This window comes from Diabrotica virgifera, chromosome 1 (genome assembly GCF_917563875.1).
Source record: "Diabrotica virgifera virgifera chromosome 1, PGI_DIABVI_V3a".
Lineage (NCBI taxonomy): Eukaryota > Metazoa > Arthropoda > Insecta > Coleoptera > Chrysomelidae > Diabrotica > Diabrotica virgifera.
The window spans coordinates 170513980-170536300 of NC_065443.1; the positions used below are offsets into that span (position 1 = coordinate 170513980).

At 33.7% G+C, this 22321-nt stretch overlaps 2 protein-coding genes across 7 annotated transcripts in view; one reads left to right on the forward strand and one right to left on the reverse strand.

Annotated features, from left to right (window-relative positions):
* Positions 1 to 22321, reverse strand: part of LOC126881609 (uncharacterized) — a 113658-nt gene that overhangs the window by 54499 nt on the left and 36838 nt on the right. The gene's annotated exons all lie outside the window — the stretch shown is intronic.
* LOC126881582 (uncharacterized) lies at positions 8440 to 10453 on the forward strand. Of its 6 annotated transcripts, XM_050645953.1 has the most exons (4): positions 8958 to 9243; positions 9278 to 9550; positions 9585 to 9652; positions 9721 to 9766. In XM_050645953.1, exons 1-4 carry the CDS (start codon positions 8958 to 8960, stop codon positions 9751 to 9753), a joined length of 660 nt encoding a protein of 219 aa, XP_050501910.1. In that variant the 3' UTR covers positions 9754 to 9766. The 6 variants fall into 6 exon arrangements, with proteins under 6 accessions (XP_050501903.1, XP_050501896.1, XP_050501888.1 ...); XM_050645946.1 differs by lacking the exons at positions 9585 to 9652; positions 9721 to 9766 and adding an exon at positions 9823 to 10453 and having other exon boundaries at positions 8440 to 9243; XM_050645931.1 differs by lacking the exons at positions 9585 to 9652; positions 9721 to 9766 and adding an exon at positions 9789 to 10453 and having other exon boundaries at positions 8442 to 9243.

A 22321-nucleotide genomic window follows, 5' to 3' on the forward strand; every position in this document is an offset into this window, starting at 1 on the left:
ATTCCTTATTTATAAACGATAAAGGATAATCATTTTTTAATAAAACAGATGTTAACAAATGTTTTTCTTCTAAAAATAAATTTTCTTTAGAACAAGTAATTTTGGCTCTATCATATAAGGATTTAATGATTCCCTTCTTAACGTTGATGTTGTGATTTGATTTGTAATTGAGATATCCCAATTACAAATCAAATCACAACATCAACGTTAAAAAGTGAATCATTAAATCCTTATATGTGTGTAGGACGCTTCACCTGTGGTAAAAGGACCTGGTGAATATCTCCTGTCCTTCACACAAGAGGGGAACCAGCTTCTATAGTGGTTGATATAATTAGACTCTGATATTCTTTGTCGAGTCGAAGCAAGGTGTAAATCGGTGTTGAAATGATTAAAATACGTGTGAGATAATTAGTTTATTTAACACAAACACTAATATTTACAAGTATCGTACAAAATAATTATTATTGTTTTTACTACAACAAAAAAAAAACATACATAAATTTGCTATGTGCAATTGACAGTAAAGTGAACCGCGATTTAAGAGTGAAACATGTGATTAGTAACAAGTGAGAGAAGATTCGCGTGAAAAACCGTGTAATGCGATAGGAAAATACGAGACGTGAATACTTTCAGAGTTGAGCGAGAGACGCGACCGATTAGCTCGGTAGTTGACGAATAAGTGATTGAGAGACGAGAGACTAAAAACGACTTAGGCATAAGGATTCCTTTTTCCTTTGGGTCCCCAAAAAGAAGTGGAAATCATTTATCAATGTCCTATGCGTGTCTAATTTACGTTCAGAAATACACAGAAGATTTAATTTTGTCCGGCAGGGACAAAGCTCCCTATTGATTTTAGGAAACATAAATCTGAAAGGGGAGACAGTTTAAATCACACATTGTTAAGTTACAGATATAAAGATTGTTCTCAATTTCGACGGAGCCTCTGGGAAACAGGATATGTCTTAAATTCGAGTATTTTCATAAAGCAAGGGTCTTTGTATCGCAGACCACCCTCCAGAAGCAATGTTTTCTCGGAATTGGTTGATTTTGGAAGCTACAAAGGGCAGATGTGTTCGTTTGAAATTATCAATGATTCGACGAATTTTATTAAGATTCTTATATAAGTAGAAATGATAATTAGCTTTATGTTAGAAAATCTAACATAAATTGCCCCCCGCGCCAGAGGAGGAAAAATAAATGTTAAGAGCAAGATAGAGAAAAAGAGAGCGATGGAGAGAGATAGCGATGGGGAGAGAGAGAGATCGAAAGAGAGAGAGAGAGCGAGAGAGGGAGAGAGAGAGAGAGTGCGGTTTTTAGTAAATTTGCTTAAGAGAAGAAGAGATTATGGGAAACTTTATCTTCAGTTGTGAGTTATTTAAAAATTATATTTACAAATAAATTGCGAAAAATCAAGAGATAATTCTTTACAATAATAAACAAAACTAGTTTTTTTTTTTTCATTTTTCTTAGTGTATATACTATTTTGTACAAAAGGGTTTTGACCTAAATTTACAAACAGTTGTCGCGGGTAACTGTTACCTTTAAGGTAGAATTCCGCACCAAGCGACCGAGACAGGAGACCGCGACAGGCGACAGATAGGTCGCGATAGGCGATAGTTGGTCGCTGGTCTCGGTCGCGGGCTGCAGAACTACCCTGATATAATGGCAGCTAATCTGGAAAGCTCAACGTAGGTGGCGCTTGTGTAGTTGGAGGTCATGTCAACTTACGTCAATACTTTAAATCAATCTATTTCCAAGTAAATATTACATATTATTTGTTTCGCTGTGTGAATTAACCTTGAGAAAATAAAATCCCTCAATGTTGTGCTGTGCATTTGTGCTCATCGAGAACATCAGGACACAGGTTTCCCAAAGATATTCTGATGAGAAAAAAGTGGATTGTAGCAATAAGAAGGGATAAATATGTGCCGAGAATAAATGCACGTATCTGCAATAAACATTTTGTTGAAACAGATTAAGTATTGCCCCCCAGATTCGACTGTAAAAAATAGAATGCTTCACTATAAAATTCAGATCAAAATTTATTATGAACGCACGGATTAAGATATGCAATTTTATATACATTCACACTGTTGCCACATCTACAATCGTTTTTTATGGAGTGAATATGTAAAAAAATTTATATTTGAAGTAATAATATAGAAAAATGTGAAATACTAATTTTAAATATTTCTCAAGTTCTCAATATTTTTTAGTGACTAAAACATAACGTGACCAAACCTAACCTAGCATCATCGAAAATAATATAAAAAAGTTAATAACTGAACATTTTAGTGATATATTATCTTTAAAATATTCTTCAAAATGACTAAAACATAACCTGAGCAAACCTAACCTAATCGAAAATAATATAAATAAGTTAATAACTGAAAATTAAAGTGACCTAGTACCATTTAAATATTCTTTAGTGACTAAAACATAACCTGATTAAACCTAACCCTAATTTTTTCTAATTTCACCTTAGATTTAAGGTCGCCTTTCACGTAGACAAACACCCAAATAATTATACTTAATTAAATTAACACATTCTACATTTCCATAAGGAGTTATAATTTTTTTTAAATAAGACAACATTGCAGAATCAACTGCGCTCACCCCATGCTTAAACCAAATTTACACCAAATGCGCAACTGTCATGGCAGCCATATTTTGAAAATATCACATTTTTAAATAAGATAAACACAAAAATTAATGCTGAGCGCACTTAATTGTGAATTTTAAATTGATAAAAAAAGTAAGGCAGATCGCACATATCATATTATACACAGTTGTCAGACTCGTGTGGGGAGTTAATCAATACCAGATAAATACCCTCTGAGCTATAGAAATAAAACATTGAGACGATGATTAATATAGTTTAACATTCGATAAGTGTTTCCTTTTTCCAGTAACTCTCACATCCCTTCTCAATTCGTTTTTCAACGCACAAACAGTCTCCAAGATCCGTATATTTCGACCATAATTTATTATTTATTAAATCGTAATCAAAAACACCATATACCAACTTCACGAATAGTCAAAACTTTGACCTCCAACTACATTAGCGCCGCCAGGCGGGAGCAACGGCGTACATAGGTGCCATTGCATTGAGAGCAGTCGTGGGGAGACTCCGCCTATCTGTCGCCTGTCGCGGTCTCCTGTCTCGGTCGCTTGGTGCGGAATTCTACCTTAAATGTGTCATAAATTAAAGGCGTTTTGCCCTGAGTGAACTGTTGTGGTGTTTTTATTTTTCAAATTTATTGTCAACAAGTGAAAGTGCGGGTGACTTGGGTATTCTTGAGTAGATAGAGGCATTGTCTAGTTATACAATGCTAGCGGTAATATTTTGAGGGTAAGGTCGGTTATTGAACTGTGTTTCGTAAAAAGGGAAGAAATATTTTCATTTTTGTTAATGCCTTTTAAAATGAGATTTTAGACGTTTTCTTGGGATAGGAAATGATTCGTCAATATTCAAATTCTCGGATGGTGTTTTATGGGTTAAATTGATTTTGTCAAAATACACATTTGTAGAGTGAGAAAATAAAGAAATGTTTTGTTGTTTAGAATGGGCTGCGTTTGGAATATTACCGGCGATTGCCCATCCAAATATTGTATTGAAGAGTGTGGGTAGATTTTTTCCTAATTTTACGATACCCGGTAAGAGGATTTCGTAGTAAGCATCTGCTCCTATCAGAATTTCAATATTTGATTCCATATAAAAATATTTATCAGCCAGGCTGAGATCTTTTGGAATTTTAAGAAAATCAGGGTTGATATCTAATTGCGGTAGCTGGCAAGAAATCTTTGGAATTATTGCACAGTTTAAATTGACATTACGTTCGAAACCAGGTGTGTAAAGCATGATTTTTGCCATTGATTTCGAAGTGAGAGAACTTTGGGCAATGCCACAAACTTGTAGTTCATTGCGAGAAATTTCGGGATTAATTTTATTAGCGAGATTTTCCGTTATAAAAGAATTTTGACTACCAGAGTCAAGGATTGCCTTAGCAAATATGGCATTTCCAGATTTGTCAATTAAAATTACTTGAGCGGTGGGTAAAAGAGTCGAAGAGTGTGTAAAAGGTTTATTTGTAACGCTTAGAGCTACGTTAGGGTTGCATACATCTTCTTGAGAGTCATTAAAAGAAGATGGCTGAGCAATATTGGCGTGGAGTGAGTTAGTGGAATTTATGGCATTTGTGGTGCGGTGTGAGAGACCCGTGTTGAGCTGCCCCCCCCCCCCCACTTGCAAAAATTAAAAAACAAATAGCCCTGATTTATGAGCTATTTATGAGCTCTCATATTCCGCAAACTAAAAATTTTGAGCTCGTTCCACTGAGCAGGAATTTAATACCCTAGTGGGGGGGGCTGAGTCAGCCCCCCCCCCCACTACTTAAAAATAGGAATATTGAATCGGTTTTTGCGGCAGAATTACGAGCTATTTATGAGCTCTTGAAATTATATAGTTTCGATTTTTGAGCTCATCCCCTTCACCCCCAAACAACCCTTTAATTGATTTAACTTAAGAGAAAGATGCTGAGAAAACTTAAAATATATCGTATTGCGAATATAATTCCTATAGCTTATATACTCTAAGAATAAACTATTAAATCAAGAGCATTTCGATTATTGAGCTACAACCCCTTCGCCAGAAAACCACCCTATCTTCCCGGCTTAAGAGAAAGTTGTACTTAAAATGCGTTAAACTAATTATTTGGCGACTACATATCATTTAATAATTTATAAGCTTCCAAATTACGCGCATTTAGATCAGTAAATTGCAATTTATTTTGTATAGTGCAGTCACTGAAGGTAAAAATAAACGATTACCTTCAATTTCGGTGAACCTTCATCGATTTTCACGAAAATTGGTCAGTGGTTAGAGGATACGTCAAGAAACAAAGGTGACATGGTACCACCTTGCGCCTTTACCCTGAGGGTGGATACCGCCCCTTCTCGGGGGTGAAAATTATTTTATAACAAATAAATGCACAAATCAATAAAAGAACAAATTAAAAGCAAAATTTATTATATAAAGTTAATAAAATAAGTAAATACTTCTTAAGTTATTAAAGATCAAAGATTTTAATTATTTGTGAAAAAAATGCATGTTTTGAAGAAGTTTTTTGTAAATCACTGAAAAACTGTAAGTTTTTACAAAAAAGTTAATAGTAGTTTAATTCGTATAGCTTATATTCTAAGAATAAACTCTAAAATCACGCGTCTTTCGATTATTGAACTACAACCCCTTCGCAAGAAAACCATCCCATATTCCTGGCTTAAGAGAGGGTTGTACTTAAAATAATTTAAATTAATTATTTGTCGACTATATATTGTTTAATAATTTATGAGCTCGCAAAATATACGCATCTCAATTATTAAATTGCCATTTTCTTTCTATAGTCACTGAAGGTAAAAATCAACTATGACCTTCAATTTCGGTAAATCTCCATTCATTTTCACGAAAATTGGTGAGCGGATTTTGATACTATCAATTTTTGTCTGGATCTTATTTTTCATAGGTATTTCTAAGTACTTTGACAAGTATTTAGTACCTAAGTGTTATAAAATACATCTCTTTCCCGTTATTTAAGCTTGAACCCTTAGATTTGAACAGTCGCGGAAAAAAATATACATTTAATTACCAATAACTTACATTAAATTAACATTAAAGGGTTTTTCAAGTAAGCAATTTATTATATTTTTTATTAGCTTCAATTTTAGTGATGAAAACTTTTTTGTAAAAACTTACAGTTTTTGAGTCATTTATGAAAAATCGCTCTAAAGCATGCATTTTCTTTTCAAAAATTAAAATATTTGATCTTTAATAACTCAAAAAGTATTGATTTATTTTAATCACATTATATAACAAATTTTGCTTACAATTTGTCCCTCTCTCGATTTGTGGGGTTATTTTTAATAAAGTAATTTTCACTCCCAAGAAGGGGTGACATATACTCCAGGCTAAAACCCCAAGTTGTTATTGTCAATTCGTGAAAATAAATGGCGATTTACCGAAATCGAAGGTAATAGTTGATTTTTACCTTCAGTAACTGCACTATAGAAAGAAAATGGCAATTCAATAATTGAGATGCGTATATTTTGCAAGCTCATAAATTATTAAACGATATGTAGTCGCCAAATAATTAACTTAAATTATTTTAAGAACAACTCTCTCTTAAGCCGGGAATATGGGGTCGTTTTCTTGCGAAGGGGTTGTAGCTCTATAATCGAAAGACGCGTGATTTAAGAGTTTATTCTTAGAATATAAGCTATACGAATTAAACTACTATTAACTTTTTTGTAAAAACTTAAAGTTTTTCAGTGATTTACAAAAAACCTCTTCAAAACATGCATTTTTTTCACAAATAATTAAAATCTTTGATCTTTAATAACTTAAAAAGTATTTACTTATTTTATTAACTTTAGATAATAAATTTTGCTTTTAATTTGTTCTTTTACTGATTTGTGCATTTATTTTTTATAAAATAATTTTCACCCCCGAGAAAGGGGCGGTATCCACCCTCAGGGTAAAGGCGCAAGGTGGTACCATGTCACCTTTGTTTCTTGATGTATCCTCTAACTACTGACCAATTTTCGTGAAAATCGATGAAGGTTCACCGAAATTGAAGGTAATCGTTGATTTTTACCTTCAGTGACTGCACTATACAAAATAAATTGCAATTTACTGATCTAAATGCGCGTAATTTGGAAGGTTATAAATTATTAAATGATATGTAGTCGCCAAATAATTAGTTTAATGCATTTTAAGTACAACTTTCTCTTAAGCCGGGAAGATAGGGTGGTTTTCTTGCGAAGGGGTTGTAGCTCAATAATCGAAATGCTCTTGATTTAATAGTTTATTCTTAGAGTATATAAGCTATATGAATTATATCCGCAATACGATATATTTTAAGTTTTCTCAGCATCTTTCTCTTAAGTTAAATCAATTAAAGGGTTGTTTGGGGGTGAAAGGGATGAGCTCAAAAATCGAAAGTATATAATTTCAAGAGCTCATAAATAGCTCGTAATTCTGCCGCAAAAACCGATTCAATACTCCTATTTTTAAGTAGTGGGGGGGCTGACTCAGCCCCCCCCACTAGGGTATTAAATTCCTGCTCAGTGGAACGAGCTCAAAATTTTTAGTTTGCGGAATATGAGAGCTCATAAATAGCTCATAAATCAGGGCTATTTGTTTTTTAATTTTTGCAAGTGGGGGGGGGGGGCAGCTCAACACGGGTGTGTGAGAGACTGCGAGCATCAGCAACTTGTGCTTGCGAATTTGCATCATTATTAAAACGAGAAGCATTATAACGTGTATTTCTGTTACTATTCTGTTGATCGGTTTGTGCATAGGGCGTAAATCTAGCAGAATTTACATGTGTGCTTGCATTGCGATTATCTTCGGGGTGAGAAGCGTGAGAAAAACGAGTACGTTTAGTGTTTTCTGCATACGAGTTTTGGTGCAGAAGGGTGTGATGGTTTTTGGAACAAATAAAACAACCGCGAGAAGTACACTGAGCATGAGTGTGTTTTGTACCAAGACAATTAGAGCACATGTGTCGCGATTTTAAAAAATTATATTTTTCTGAGTGAGAGAGGGCAGCGAATTGCCTACAGGAATATATCTTGTGCGCTGAATTATTACAGTAATTGCATTTGATGTGATTACTAGAGGAGAGAGGTGGAGATATATTTGAGAGAAGAACAGTGGCGTTAGATTTAGTATGTGATTTGTCCCTTTTTGTTTCAGGGATATTTGTGAGGTCTGCGAGAATGTTGCAGCGTTCATTGAGGATCTCAAAAAGTTCGGCAATTGTGGGAGTGTAATTTCTATCTCTTCTTTCTCCATAATATCGTTTGGTGGCAAAATCGAGCTTTCTTGTTATTAAATTAATTAAGAGATAATCCCACGATTCGACGGGAACTTGTAGAGTCTTTAAGGAGTCAATATTTCTTTTTAAATCGTTTGTAAAATCACTTAGTGACCGATAGTTGCTCCTTGTAAGTGTAGGGAAATCTATGATAAGATTGATGTGAGAATTGATAATAGCAAGACTGTTGTCGTACTTCTTTTCGAGTATGTCAATAGCGAGATCAAAGTTTTCGTTAGTTACGTCAAGCGAATCGATTAAATTTAAGGGTTCTCCGCGGAGGAACGATTTCAAATAAATTAGCTTTTGAGCTTTGGTGAGTGTTTGATTATCCTTTATAATGGAGGAAAACAATTGGTAAAATGAGACCCATTTACTGGGCTCGCCATGATATATTGGAACAGAAACAGGGGGGAGGCGTACGTTGGAATTACCATGATTACCGTGTTGATACTGAGAAGGTACCGAAGAAGAAGAATTAACTTTCGAAAATTGCGCCAATTTACCGTCAATCCGAGACATAGCAGAGAAGTATTTATTTTCAACTTCTTCTCTATTTTCTGTGTGCAAATCAGCATTCTTGTGAGTGTCTATCTTATTACAAATGTCATTATAATTATTAAATGCATTAATTAAGTGCGTTCTTCTGTGACTAAGTTCAAATGTATCAGTTTGACTTTCGAGAAAATTGCTTATCCAGTTTACATTTCGTTCAAATGATGATTTGCATGTACCAATCTCCCTCTTCAGTGCGTCCATAATTAAAATATATAAAATTTAAAAAATTTAAATATTGATTGTCCAGTGACAATCTGTAAATATTGTGATTTTAACGGTACACAAAGAGAGATCGTGGTTGAAAATATAGTGAGTATGTAGTGTAAAAAGAAATAAAAATTATGCAAAATATTTAAAAAGGAGATGAGCAGATATATATAAAAAATAAAGAGTAAACAAATAAATTGTCCTTTAAAAACACATGCGTACACAAACTTATTGAGTTAATGATAATATGTGGAGTAATATTTAAGGAAATAAAATAAAAGTTCATAAAGTTTTTTATTATTGCGATGTTACCTTAGTATGCGTCAAGAAAGCGTTGTTCTTGAAGAATGGGACGGTGTCAGCGTGGCGGCGGGCAGCGGGAGCAGCACCAGGCCGAGGTGGAGGCGATCAGCGGGACAGCAACGGTCCAAGTTGGAGGCGGTCAGCGGGACAGCAAACGGTCCAAGGTGGAGGCGGTCAGCGGGACAGCGACGGTCCAAGTTGGATGGCAATCAGCGTGAGAGCAATGGTGCAAGGTGGGGTCGATCAGCGGAACAGCAACGGTCCAAGGTAGAGGCGATCAGCGGGACAGCAACGGTCCAAGGTGGAGGCAGTCAACAGGACAGCGACGGTCCAAGGTGGAGGCGATCAGCGGGACAGCAACGGTCCAAAGGTGGAGGCGGCCAGCGGGACAGCAACGGTCCAAGGTGGAGGCGATCAGCGGGACAGCAACGGTCCAAGGTGGAGGCGGTCAGCGGGACAGCGACGGTCCAAGGTGGAGGCGATCAGCGGGACAGCAACGGTCCAAGGTGGAAACGGTCAGCGGGACAGCAATGGTCCAAGGTGGAGTCGATCAGCGGGACAGCAACGGTCCAAGGTAGAGGCGGTCAGCGGGACAGCAACGGTCCAAGGTGGAGGCGATCAGCGGGACAGCAACGGTCCAAGGTGGAGACGGTCAGCGGGACAGCAATGGTCCAAGGTGGAGTCGATCAGCGGGACAGCAACGGTCCAAGGTAGAGGCGGTCAGCGGGACAGCAACGGTTCAAGGTGGAGGCGATCAGCGGGACAGCAACGGTCCAAGGTGGAGACGGTCAGCGGGACAGCAATGGTCTAAGGTGGAGTCGATCAGCGGTACAGCAACGGTCCAAGGTGGAGGCGGTCAGCGGGACAGCAACGGTCCAAGTAGAGGTAATACGATCACCGGAACAGCCGATAACGATTCGATTCAATTTCAACACCGCGAGCCTTGCTTCTGGGTATGCAGACGATTCTTTGAATCGTCCCACCAGGGGTACCAAATTATGTGTAGGACGCTTCACCTGTGGTAAAAGGACCTGGTGAATATCTCCTGTCCTTCACACAAGAGGGGAACCAGCTTCTATAGTGGTTGATATAATTAGACTCTGATATTCTTTGTCGAGTCGAAGCAAGGTGTAAATCGGTGTTGAAATGATTAAAATACGTGTGAGATAATTAGTTTATTTAACACAAACACTAATATTTACAAGTATCGTACAAAATAATTATTATTGTTTTTACTACAACAAAAAAAAACATACATAAATTTGCTATGTGCAATTGACAGTAAAGTGAACCGCGATTTAAGAGTGAAACATGTGATTAGTAACAAGTGAGAGAAGATTCGCGTGAAAAACCGTGTAATGCGATAGGAAAATACGAGACGTGAATACTTTCAGAGTTGAGCGAGAGACGCGACCGATTAGCTCGGTAGTTGACGAATAAGTGATTGAGAGACGAGAGACTAAAAACGACTTAGGCATAAGGATTCCTTTTTCCTTTGGGTCCCCAAAAAGAAGTGGAAATCATTTATCAATGTCCTATGCGTGTCTAATTTACGTTCAGAAATACACAGAAGATTTAATTTTGTCCGGCAGGGACAAAGCTCCCTATTGATTTTAGGAAACATAAATCTGAAAGGGGAGACAGTTTAAATCACACATTGTTAAGTTACAGATATAAAGATTGTTCTCAATTTCGACGGAGCCTCTGGGAAACAGGATATGTCTTAAATTCGAGTATTTTCATAAAGCAAGGGTCTTTGTATCGCAGACCACCCTCCAGAAGCAATGTTTTCTCGGAATTGGTTGATTTTGGAAGCTACAAAGGGCAGATGTGTTCGTTTGAAATTATCAATGATTCGACGAATTTTATTAATATTCTTATATAAGTAGAAATGATAATTAGCTTTATGTTAGAAAATCTAACAATATGATAGAGCCAAAATTACTTGTTCTAACGAAAATTCATTTTTAGAAGAAAAACATTTGTTAACATCTGTTTTATTAAAAAATGATTATCCTTTATCGTTTATAAATAAGGAATTGTCAAGATTGGATCGAATGGAACAGAATAACGTAGAACGGGATCATATAACATCCACAAGAAATAATACGAGGAAAATATCAATACCATACAGGGTGGTTCATCTTATCCGCCTCGGTGTCTGTACGGAAAACTTGATATTTAAAAAAAATTTCTTCACAGATATATACAGGGCCATTAATACTACAATCTAAAAATAATGTGAATTATACAGGGTGCTCTAAAAAAGACTGGCATATCAAAGTTATAGTTTTTCTTATGGAATGTCCTATATCTGATGACATTATTGAATTGACCTTAAAAAATAAGCTATACTTTCATAAGGGTTCCCTATACCTAAATACAGAGTATTTTGATTTATTTCGATTTTTATAAAAATGTAAGGTTTTAGAGAAAAATAAATATCTACGAATCTAAGAATCAGTAACAAATTCTTTCTTGGAACTTAAAAATTGACTATTTACAATACTTAAGCAGATGCTTATTGTAACAAAGTTTCTTACAGGGTGGTGAAAATATGAGATTTTTCGATTGAAAAATTCAAGCTGTAATAACATACTTATTTTAAATGGAACACCCTGTATCTTACTAGTCTATCGCGTAGAAAATATACTTAGCTTTCAATTTGTATTAGGGTTTCCTATACCTATCTTCTTACAGGGTGGTCAAAATGTTAGATTGTTCTATTAACAAATTCAAGCTGTTATAACTTACTTATTTTAAATGGAACACCCTGTATCTTACTAGTCTGTTGCGTAGAAAATTTATTTAGCTTTCAATTCTTATTAGGGTTTCCTATACCTATCTCCCTTCATTTGTTAAATATTTAAAGATTTCCTAATTTGTACACCACTTTTTTCTGAATATTTGAATCGCAATTACAAACAATTAAATGCAATGGCTACTATGACGATAACGAGCCTATTGTACAAAAATATGTAAAAATGGGTATTTACAGAATGACATGGGAAAATATATTTACAGGATAACATGTATATTGAGAATGTTTACATGGAATTGAAGATATTTTAAATATCTTCCATTATAAAGAATAGAATATCGAGTATGTCATTTAAAATAAGAACACCCTGTGTGATTAAATGATAAAAATGTGAATGTTATTAACTGAAGTATCTTGACTAAGATATTTAAGTATATTTCCGGTGTTGTTGATGTGTTGTACATAACCACGTCATGGGTACTTAATTCTAATTTTTAAAGCTTACAAATTAGGAAATCTTTAAATATTTAAGAAAAGAAGGGAGATAGGTATAGGCAACCCTAATAAGAATTGAAAGCTAAGTAAATTTTCTACGCAATAGATTAGTAAGATACAGGGTGTTCTATTTAAAATAAGTAAGTTATTACAGCTTGAATTTGTTAATAGAACAATCTAATATTTTGACCATCCTGTAAAAGATAGGTATAGGAAACCCTAATATAAATTGAAAGCTACGTAAATTTTCTACGCGATAGACTAGTAAGATACAGGGTGTTCTATTTAAAATAAGTAAGTTATTACAGCTTGAATTTGTTAATAGAACAATCTCATATTTTGACCACCCTGTAAGAAATTTTGTTGAAGTAAGCGTCTGTTTAAGTATGCTAAATAGTTTATTATTAAGATACAAGAAATAATTTGTTACTGATTCTTAGATACGTAGATATTTATTTGTTTCTAAAACCTTACATTTTCATAAAAATCGAAATAAATCAAAACACCCTGTATTTAGGTATAGGGAACCCTTATGAAAGTATAGCTTATTTTTTAAGGCCAATTCAGTAATGTCATCAGATATAGGACATTCCATAAGAAAAAATATAACTTTGATATACCACTCTTTTTTGGAGCACCCTGTATAATTCATATTATTTTTACATTGTAGTATTAAAGGCCCTGTATATTTCTGTGAAGAAATTTTTTTTAAATATCAAGTGGTTTTCCGTACAGAGACCGAGGCGAATAAGATGAACCACCCTGTATATAAAAGGACTATCCGAGAAACTTAAAACAATAGGAAATAAATTCAACATTTCAACAACATTCAAAACAACAAACACATTGAGATCTGTTCTATCTAAAACTAAACCTAACAATCAACAAGAAAGAACAAAGAATTGTATTTATAAAATACCTTGTGAATGCGAACAATTTTATTTAGGTGAAACATCAATAGACGTTAGAATAAGTGAACATCAATCTTATATTAAAAATAGAGAATTTGATAGATCTCAAATATGTCAACATGCATGGGATAATGAACATTAGAGTTCAGTGGAGAGATTCAAGTATAGTCCTAAAAGAAACAGATAGTAAAAAGAGAAAAATCAAAGAAGCGGCTCTAATTATGCTAAATGAAAACAATTGTGTCGCAAATTCCTCGATAGAATGCAGTAGGATGTGGTTACCCATAATAAAGAGGAAGTCAATAGAAAGAAAATACCACGATTAGTAAGTCATTAACATATCGAGTTAGTACATATTTTATATTTTAGTATTATTTATACAATATCTATGTATTATTAATATTATTTATAATTTAAAATAGCATATATACATTAAAGTCAGAATTTGATATTATTTTTGAGGGTAAACTAAATGTAAGCCCAAATTTTTACGATGTCGGGATAGTATCACGAGGTTTTTTCCTGGTTTTCCCTCGTGATTTACTATGGAATCCCTAGCGCGAGAATTTTACTGCCATCGTTGTATTTGGTTGTCTTTTTATTAAAGACAGATCACATGCTATGACTTTTTGTGGCGGATATTCTTGAGTTGGGGTTGATTTCATGTAATCGAATGAACTAACTTTTAGTAAAGTCATCCCAGGAACGCTACTCATCAATATTGGCAATATTGTTTTAAAGTCTTCTACTTTAAAATGTATAATACATGCCTGAATTGCCGATATAAATGAGTCAGATTAAATAAATTATTAGAAGAATTTTTTACTAAGCAACAACATTTTTGTTTATTTAGTATTATTATATATTTTGACAACGACACCCGACTAGGCGTCGAAACGTTAATAAATTCATTTTTTTAGTAAAATTGTGGCTTATTTCCCATCGAAAATACTTAATTATGAAATAGACGATATGGTGGCTCTTTAAAAGTGGAGGAAAAGAGAGAAAGCTCGGCACTGGTTTTTTGGTAGCTAAATGTATCAAGGACAAAGTGATAGTTTTCTATCCTGTCTCTGATAGAATGTGTTCAATACGAATTAAAAGTAATAAAAGAAATTGGAGTATAATCAAAATGCATGCACCGCCAGAAGATAAGGACGACGAAATAAAAGATCTTTACTACGAACAACTAAATGATGAATGCGAACGCCTACCTAAATTGTAATGGGAAAAGAATTGATTGTAATTAATTAATTACAATGATTGTAATGTGATGGGAAAATAACCTCAGTACACTGAAGTAACTGGTAACCACAGTCAAACTTGAGGTATCAAATGATATTGGTCAAAGACTTATTGGATTTGAGATGGAGAAAAACATGGTGGTCACAAGCTCACAACTAAAACCAAAAAAGATATATAAAGGCACATGGAAGGACGGTGAATTAAATAGATCAGGTTATGATTGAAATCGATTCGGACCGTTATCTCCTTAAAGTTACTTGTGGGAGGAGGCAGGAGGAAATAGTGAAATCGAATGAAAAGTACAATATTGAAAAATTTAAGAAAGAAGAGTAAAAAATAAATATAGAAGAAATAAATAAAATTCTCCAACAGTGTGACCAAATTTTACAAAGGGAGCAAGCCTGGAAACAAATTAAATCTGCCGTAGGAAAAGCCTAGGGAAAATAGTTAAGGGCGACGCGACATCAAGAGAAAGTTTGATTTAATGAAGAGTGTCAGTCAATAGCAAAAGCGAGTGCCAAATCTGAGCATCTATTGCATTCCACTGGAGAAAGTGATAAAGCAGTTGAGAGTGTAAGGATTATCGTGCACAAGACACACTAAGATAAAATTATAAAATATAGAATATAAGCCCAAGAGGTGTATATCTCATATTAAAACTAAACGAAATATTAAACGAGACTAAAACGAGACTATATTAAAACTATACAAGACTGGTCATAGTGATGACGAAATCGGAAAATTTTAAGAAAGCATAATATATAAAGCTGTGGAAAAAGAAAAAATCGACCACATAACTTTAATGGGCGATTTTAACGCTATGTAATATATAAAGAATATAAGTCTCGATTGGCTGTAGAACATGGGCTCATTGTTTAAAAAGAACCAACAATGTAAAAATAAAAAAACGACTGAGGAATCGAAAAATATTTGAAAACTTGTAGGTAAAGAAGGAGACATTAAAACAAATAAGCAAGAATTGAGCAAATCCTGACTAGAGCCAAGTACCAAAGTCTAAAATGTAAGCTCAGGGGAAATCCCAGGTATCACAACGGCGGAAATAAAAGGAGATCTCTCGGAGGTGAAAATCAATTAATCACCTGAATAAAATAAGATAGTCATTAAACAAACCAAAGAAGGAGGAAAAACATTGATAAATATTTTTAAAAATATTCAATGCTTGTTTGGCAAGAGGCGTAACCCCCTCCCAATCTGATAAATTTGTATGAATAAAATAGGAAATTATGATCAAATCACTGTAAAAATACAGTTATTTTCCTAACAAGTGCAGAAAGTCATTCTTTTCCGCACGCGATTGCAGTTTGCCGAACGACGCGAAGCGGGAGTTCGGCAAGCAGTCGATGCAAAAGAGACTTTCTGCAAGAGTTAGGAACAATATTTTTTTTAAGAGTCTTTAAAAAATTACCAAATCTTAATCAATTAATTTAATTAATATGAAAATACATACACAAATTAATTCTTTGACAAGGTTGTCAAAACCAAACTTTCAATTTAATTAGTTAGAATGACGACGATCTTGGTTTCCATGACGATGATTCAAAACGACTGTTATTGTCTACCGATTTGACTTTCGAATATTATGTCAAAATAATTTTATTTCATCGAATTGTCGCGTTAATTTCATTAAAACAGGAACACAATAAGATATATTTGAAATAAATTAGTAAATAATATCTAAATATTAGTTTATTCCATGTATTATAATTACTTACTTTAAGGCCATATTAACATATCTAAATTAACACGCGTGCGAAAAAGTAAAAACCGCGTGCGGAAAAGTAACACGCGTGCGGAAAAGTGAAACTTTCTAAACTAAAATGCGTGCGCGAAAGTAGACATTTTTGCACGCTCGTAGAAAAAAATAAAATTTCATACATACAGGGTGATAGAGTAGTGTGATAAAGCTCAGTAGATACACTATAGTAATAGATAGCAATAAAAGTTAATAACAAAAATTGTAGCCAACTTTGAGATTCACATTACAAAATTAGTTAGAATATTACAGGGTGTTCGATAACATAGTGGCAGTCCAAACTTATGTTTTTTAAATAGAACCAGTGGCGGATCCAGGGGGGCGATGGGGGCGATCGCCCCCCTCTCAACCCAAGTGATTTATTTTTTTTATTATAATATAAAGATTACAAAAACATTCATTTATTTTTTCAAATGGATAATTATACATGTTTTAAAATTACAATATTATATGTATTATGAATGACATATAAATATATTTTATTGGTGTGGGACTTGACTAAAACGGGCCAGTTACGCCAGTGTATTTGGAAATGAGTAATTTATAATCTTTATAAATTAAGAAGGAAATAAGATAAATCGTGAGATTAAAAAACAGTTAGAAAGATCTGAACAAGAAAATATTGGTCAAAATCTAGATATCATGAATTACACCATGGTGACCATAGCAAACGAAGTTTTGAAACCAGAAAAAGACCCAATAAAGGAAAAGGATTGGATGACCGATAAAATACTAGACCTTATTCAACAAAGAAGAAATTGGAAAAACAAAGACGAGATTCGGTACAGAGAGATATATCGACAAATAAGATACGAGGTTAAGCGAGCAAAAGAGGACTGGATGGAACAAAGATGTCGTGAAATGGAAGAACTACAAAGAAAACATGACGAGTTTAATATACATAAAAAGCTTAAAGAAATTACCTACACTCAGAGAAAAAGAACTCCTCACTTTATGAGAAACTCCAAAGGTAACATAATTCTCGACTTGGATGAAAAAAAGGAAGAATGGACTAACTATATAAAAGAGCTCTTCTTGGATACGAGGCCACCACTTAACACCACAAAGTATACGAATACTGGTCCTAGTATTTTAAAAGCGGAAGTAGAGAAAGCCATCAAACAGAGCAAAAATGGGAAATCTCCAGGCCCTGACCAAATACCATCAGACTGGCTCAAACTTCTGGATGACGATAATGTCTCACAATTAACAAACATTTATAACCATATATACGAGACTGGAATGATGCCACAGATATGGTTGGAGTCTACATTTATTCCACTCCCAAAAAACCTAATACATCATCATGTAAAGACTTTAGACTAATTAGTCTCATGAGCCACTCTCTCAAGCTACTTCTTAAGATAATTCTTAATAGAATCAAGCAGAAATGTGAAGAGACAATGGGAAACAAACAATTCGGTTTCAGAGAAGGATTGGGAACAAGGGAAGCATTGTTCTCAATGTTAACATTACTTCAACGATCATGGGAAGTACAGAAACCAATTTACGTCTGCTTTATAGATTTTGAGAAGGCGTTTGATAGAGTTCAACATGATAGGTTGTTTGAATATCTAGAAATGATTGGAATAGATGATAAAGATCTGAGACTTTTACAACATCTATATTGGAATCAAGAAGCTTCTATTCTGGTAGACGGCAAAGAAACAGACAAAATTTGCATTCAACGAGGTGTCAGACAGGGTTGTATGTTATCCCAAACTTTGTTTAACGTATACTCAGAAATAATTTTTAATGAAGCCTTGGAAGGACAATGTGGAGTTCGAATCGGGGGAGAAACTATTAACAACATCAGATATGCAGACGACACCGCGATCATGGCTGAAAATATCGAAGATCTTCAATTCCTTATTGATCGAGTCACTAGAGAATGCTCCAATAACGGACTTAACATAAATGCAACAAAGACAAAGTTACTTGTGGTTAGTAAACAAGACATCGGCCCTATGCAACTAATTGTCAGTGATGAATCAATAACAAAAGTTAACCATTTTAAATACCTAGGATGTTGGATAAACGAGACACTAAATCCGGATGAAGAAATTAAAACTCGTATAGAAATTGCAAGAGGAGCATTTATGAAACTTAGATCTATTCTGAGCAACTCTCAGCTGAATTTACAACTAAGAATCAAGTTCCTAAAATGTTATGTGTATCCTGTATTACTATATGGATGTGAAACCTGGATCATGAAGGTTAACATGATGAACAAATTAGAAGCCTTTGAGATGTGGTCGTATCGTAGAATGCTCAAAATATCTTGGGTTCAACGCATTTCAAACAGAGAAGTTTTAAACAGAGTAGGTCAAGGCGAAGGTGACTTAATGAAGATGATAAAAAAGAGAAAACTTGAATATCTGGGGCATATAATGAGAGGTAGCAGATACAGGATGCTGCAGTTACTACTCAATGGAAAGATCGACGGAAAAAGAGGAGTTGGTCGAAAGAAATATTCATGGCCCCGAAACCTTCGTCAATGGACTGGCTTATCAGCAGATCAATTGTTACATGCCGCACAAGATCGAGAACGATATCGGCAAATTGTTATGGAAGCTACCCACGCCTAAAAATTTGGGCACGGTAATTAAAGAAGAAGATAAATTAAGAATTAAAAATGATCACAATAAGCATATCTAAAAAATATGTAATCCTATATACTGTCAACGCATACTTAAGCATCTCCACGTATAATTATTATAAAATCGTTTGCAGATAACAGATTTGCCAAAAATCTCTCGAAAATTGCGCGCCTAGCAAAAACTATAAAATTGCGCGCCGAAAATATAAATACGTATGTTCACACGCCGATAGCTGACCACGAAAAAAGAACACCCTTATTAATAATTAATAATTATTAGTAATTAGTGTATTTGGGTATCGATGCAAGTAACATCTCTAATACTGATTCGTACAGATTTTAGTTTGTGCGTGATTAATAGTATTTTGAGTTTATCCTTCTTTTTTTGTATTAATATAGTTTGTGATTTACGAAGGGTTATAAGATGTCAAATAAACGAAAGGAACCAGAAGTTTCTACCGAGAACTTAAAAAGTAAAAATTCAAATGTCGCAATATAACTGATTATTTTTTTTAAATCAACGTAATTTGGGTGATAGGTAATATCAATAGTAATGATGATAATAAATATGCACAAGGTACATCTTATCAGATAGATCATACTATACTATGAGACCTACTGATCTTGGATCAAATTTAAGTTCTGAGAGCATTCAAAACAAGTAATGCGATTTTTCAGTGTGTCCGATACAAATCAACGATGATGCAGTAAATACCAATTCTACTTTCGAGAGTTTTATGGAAAAAGTTATGTCTTATATGCATGAAATGTATTTCTTATTATTAAACGCGTTTATTTAGTTCAATAGTTTGCGTCAAATCTTTAGACGTTAATTTGAGTGCCCTTTCTCCAATGCAAATGAATGAAAATTTGCAGACATATGCATTCGCGGGAACAATACACGAATAATCAATAAAAAAATTTTTATGTTTATTAATTGTTTAAATAAAAAAAACGATTTTAATGGAAAATGCTTAAATTCTCTTGTTTTTTACAATGTAAAAGCTTAAAACTTTTACGGATTGTAGCTAATGATATGAACTATACATAATTTCACTTTTTACGTTAATTGTTCACGTTATGCTTCATAAATAAATAATAAAGTTTCAAATTTTTTGACGATTCCGACTACTTTTCATGTTAGTACATCTATGTTTTATACATATTTCAAAAAAACATGACGATATATTTTAATGTTTGAAAAGTGTAACACTAAAAAGTAAAAAATAAAAAAAATAGGAAAAAAAATTTTTTAAGAAACGCTTTTCTTTAGTTACGAGTGACTAAAATTAAAAACATTATAAAAAAATCAACTAAAAAGCAAAAAATAAAAAAAAATTGAAAAAATATAACACATTTGTGAAAGAAAAGCGTGGGGCAAAAACCGTTTATTCGATGAAGACGCGCCACGCTGTTCTTTGACGAATGTGTTAGATTTTTTTTTATTTTTTGCTTTTTAGTTGATTTATTTTATAATATTTTTAATTTTAGTCACTGGTAACTAAAGAAAAGCGTTTCTTAAAAAAATATTTTTTATATTTTTTTATATATTATATAAGTTTATTTTATATCACGTCTGGCAAAAGTGAGTATTTTTCCACGAATACGATAGATAGTCATTTATGTCGCGGGATGCAATCATCCACATATAAAATTATGGTAATAAATTAAATTTTAATCTTCATATGGGAAGGTGCATCATGTGACACCTCATTTAAAAGCTTTTGAGATACTGATTACAAAAATGTATAGGCAATACTTGTGCAAAATGTCGGTCCAATGCTTTTTAAATGCATTACTTTTTTCTATAATCCTGAGAAAACTAATAAGTATTTTTGAAAAATTTAAACGCAAAATGCAAGATTACATTATTACCGAGAGTCGAAAGTCCCTGAAAACTTCTATAATGTTTATTTTAATAAGTAACAGGGGTGAAAAAAAGAGAAAATTGAGTATGATTTTTAACAAGTTGACGGACAGTGCATCAAATGTATAAGCAAGTGTTGTGACGCTATAATATGTATTTTGCAAATAAGAATAGGGGAAAATGCAACGTCTATAGACGTTGCGTCACATTATATCAATGGAGATTAGACGTCTATAGACGTTCTGTCCGTCAGCGTGTTAATTTCAAATATATCATTCAAAAGAAACTTTTTGTTTATTCTAATGGACTTTTGGCCCTCGGTAATAATGTAATATTTTATTCTGCGTTTTAATTTTTCAAAGATTCTCGTATTAGTTTTCTCAGGATTCGAAAAAAAAATGAATGCGTTTAAAAAGCATTTGACCAAAATTTTGCGCATGTACCTATTTTTTTTAATGCATTTTTGTAATAAGTATTTCTAACGATTTTAAATGAGGTGTCACATGATCTACTTTCCCATTACTAAATAAAATTAAAACTATTTCGACATGAATTTTTTGCCTTGAAAAAAGTAAAGTATTTTGATTTTTTGAAAATTACATTCGGTTATTTCATTATTATATTTCCTAAACTACTGTAAGTTGTTAACTTATAATGTCTCATTTTGTAGGTTGTTTAAAATAAAACAAAGTAGCGGAACCGTTGAATATTTCGCGAAATGAACGTCGGATCGAAAAAATGAAAAATATGTGTGCAATAATTTTTAAAAATCTATCAAATGATACTAAACACGACCCCCTGGAAGTGGGATGGGGGTAACTTTAAAATATTTAATTGAGACCCCCAGTTTTAATTGCAGATTTGGATTCCTTACGTAAAAGTAAGTAACTTTTATTCGAGACATTTTTTCAAATTCTGGATAAATGGCGCTATAATCGGAAAAACGATTTATCGTGATACCATAGATAATTTATAGAAATTGTTTAATATGAAATATATTTAATATAATATAAGCGTTGACTGATAAATATACTGGAAGATACGAAACTAAATGAGCGTTTATGTACGACACCAGTGGTTTTAGAAATAGATAGGTACCATAAGCTAGCATGGCCACATGAGCAAAACCCAATTTAACCTATGCCATAATTTTTCACCAATTTTTCACTAATTTATTACCACCCTAATAATTTTTCACCCCTTAACCCCACTTCAGGAGAGATGTCACGCTAGCTTAATATTCAAGCTAGCAAAATTCTCGATAAAACGGCATTGGATGAGCGGAATCCAATTTAACATATGCAATAATTTTTCACCCATGTTAAACTAATTTATTACCACCCTAATAATTTTTCACCCCTTAACCCCGCTTCAGGAGAGATGTCACGCTAGCTTAACATTCAAGCTAGCAAAATTCTCGATAAAACGGCATTGCATAAGCGGAATCAAATTTAACCTATGCAATAATTTTTCACCCATGTTAAAATAATTTATTACCGCCCTAATAATTTTTCACCCCTTAACCCCGCTTCAGGAGAAATGTCACGCTAGCTTAATATTCAAGCTAGCAAAATTCTCGATAAAACGGCATTGCATGAGCGGAATCCAATTTAACCTATGCAATAATTTTTCACCCATGTTAAAATAATTTATTACTACCCTAATAATTTTTCACCCCTTAACCCCGCTTCAGGAGAGATGTCACGCTAGCTTAATATTCAAGCTAG

What these genes read in the sequence shown, in the direction of transcription:
- LOC126881582 (XM_050645939.1), top strand. Translation starts at nt 8,958, where the DNA reads ATGCGTCAAGAAAGCGTTGTTCTTGAAGAATGGGACGGTGTCAGCGTG. An exon ending in CGGGACAGCAACGGTCCAAG is followed by an intron (nt 9,551 to 9,822) that starts GTGGAGGCGATC and finishes CAACGGTCCAAG; the next exon opens with TAGAGGTAATACGATCACCG.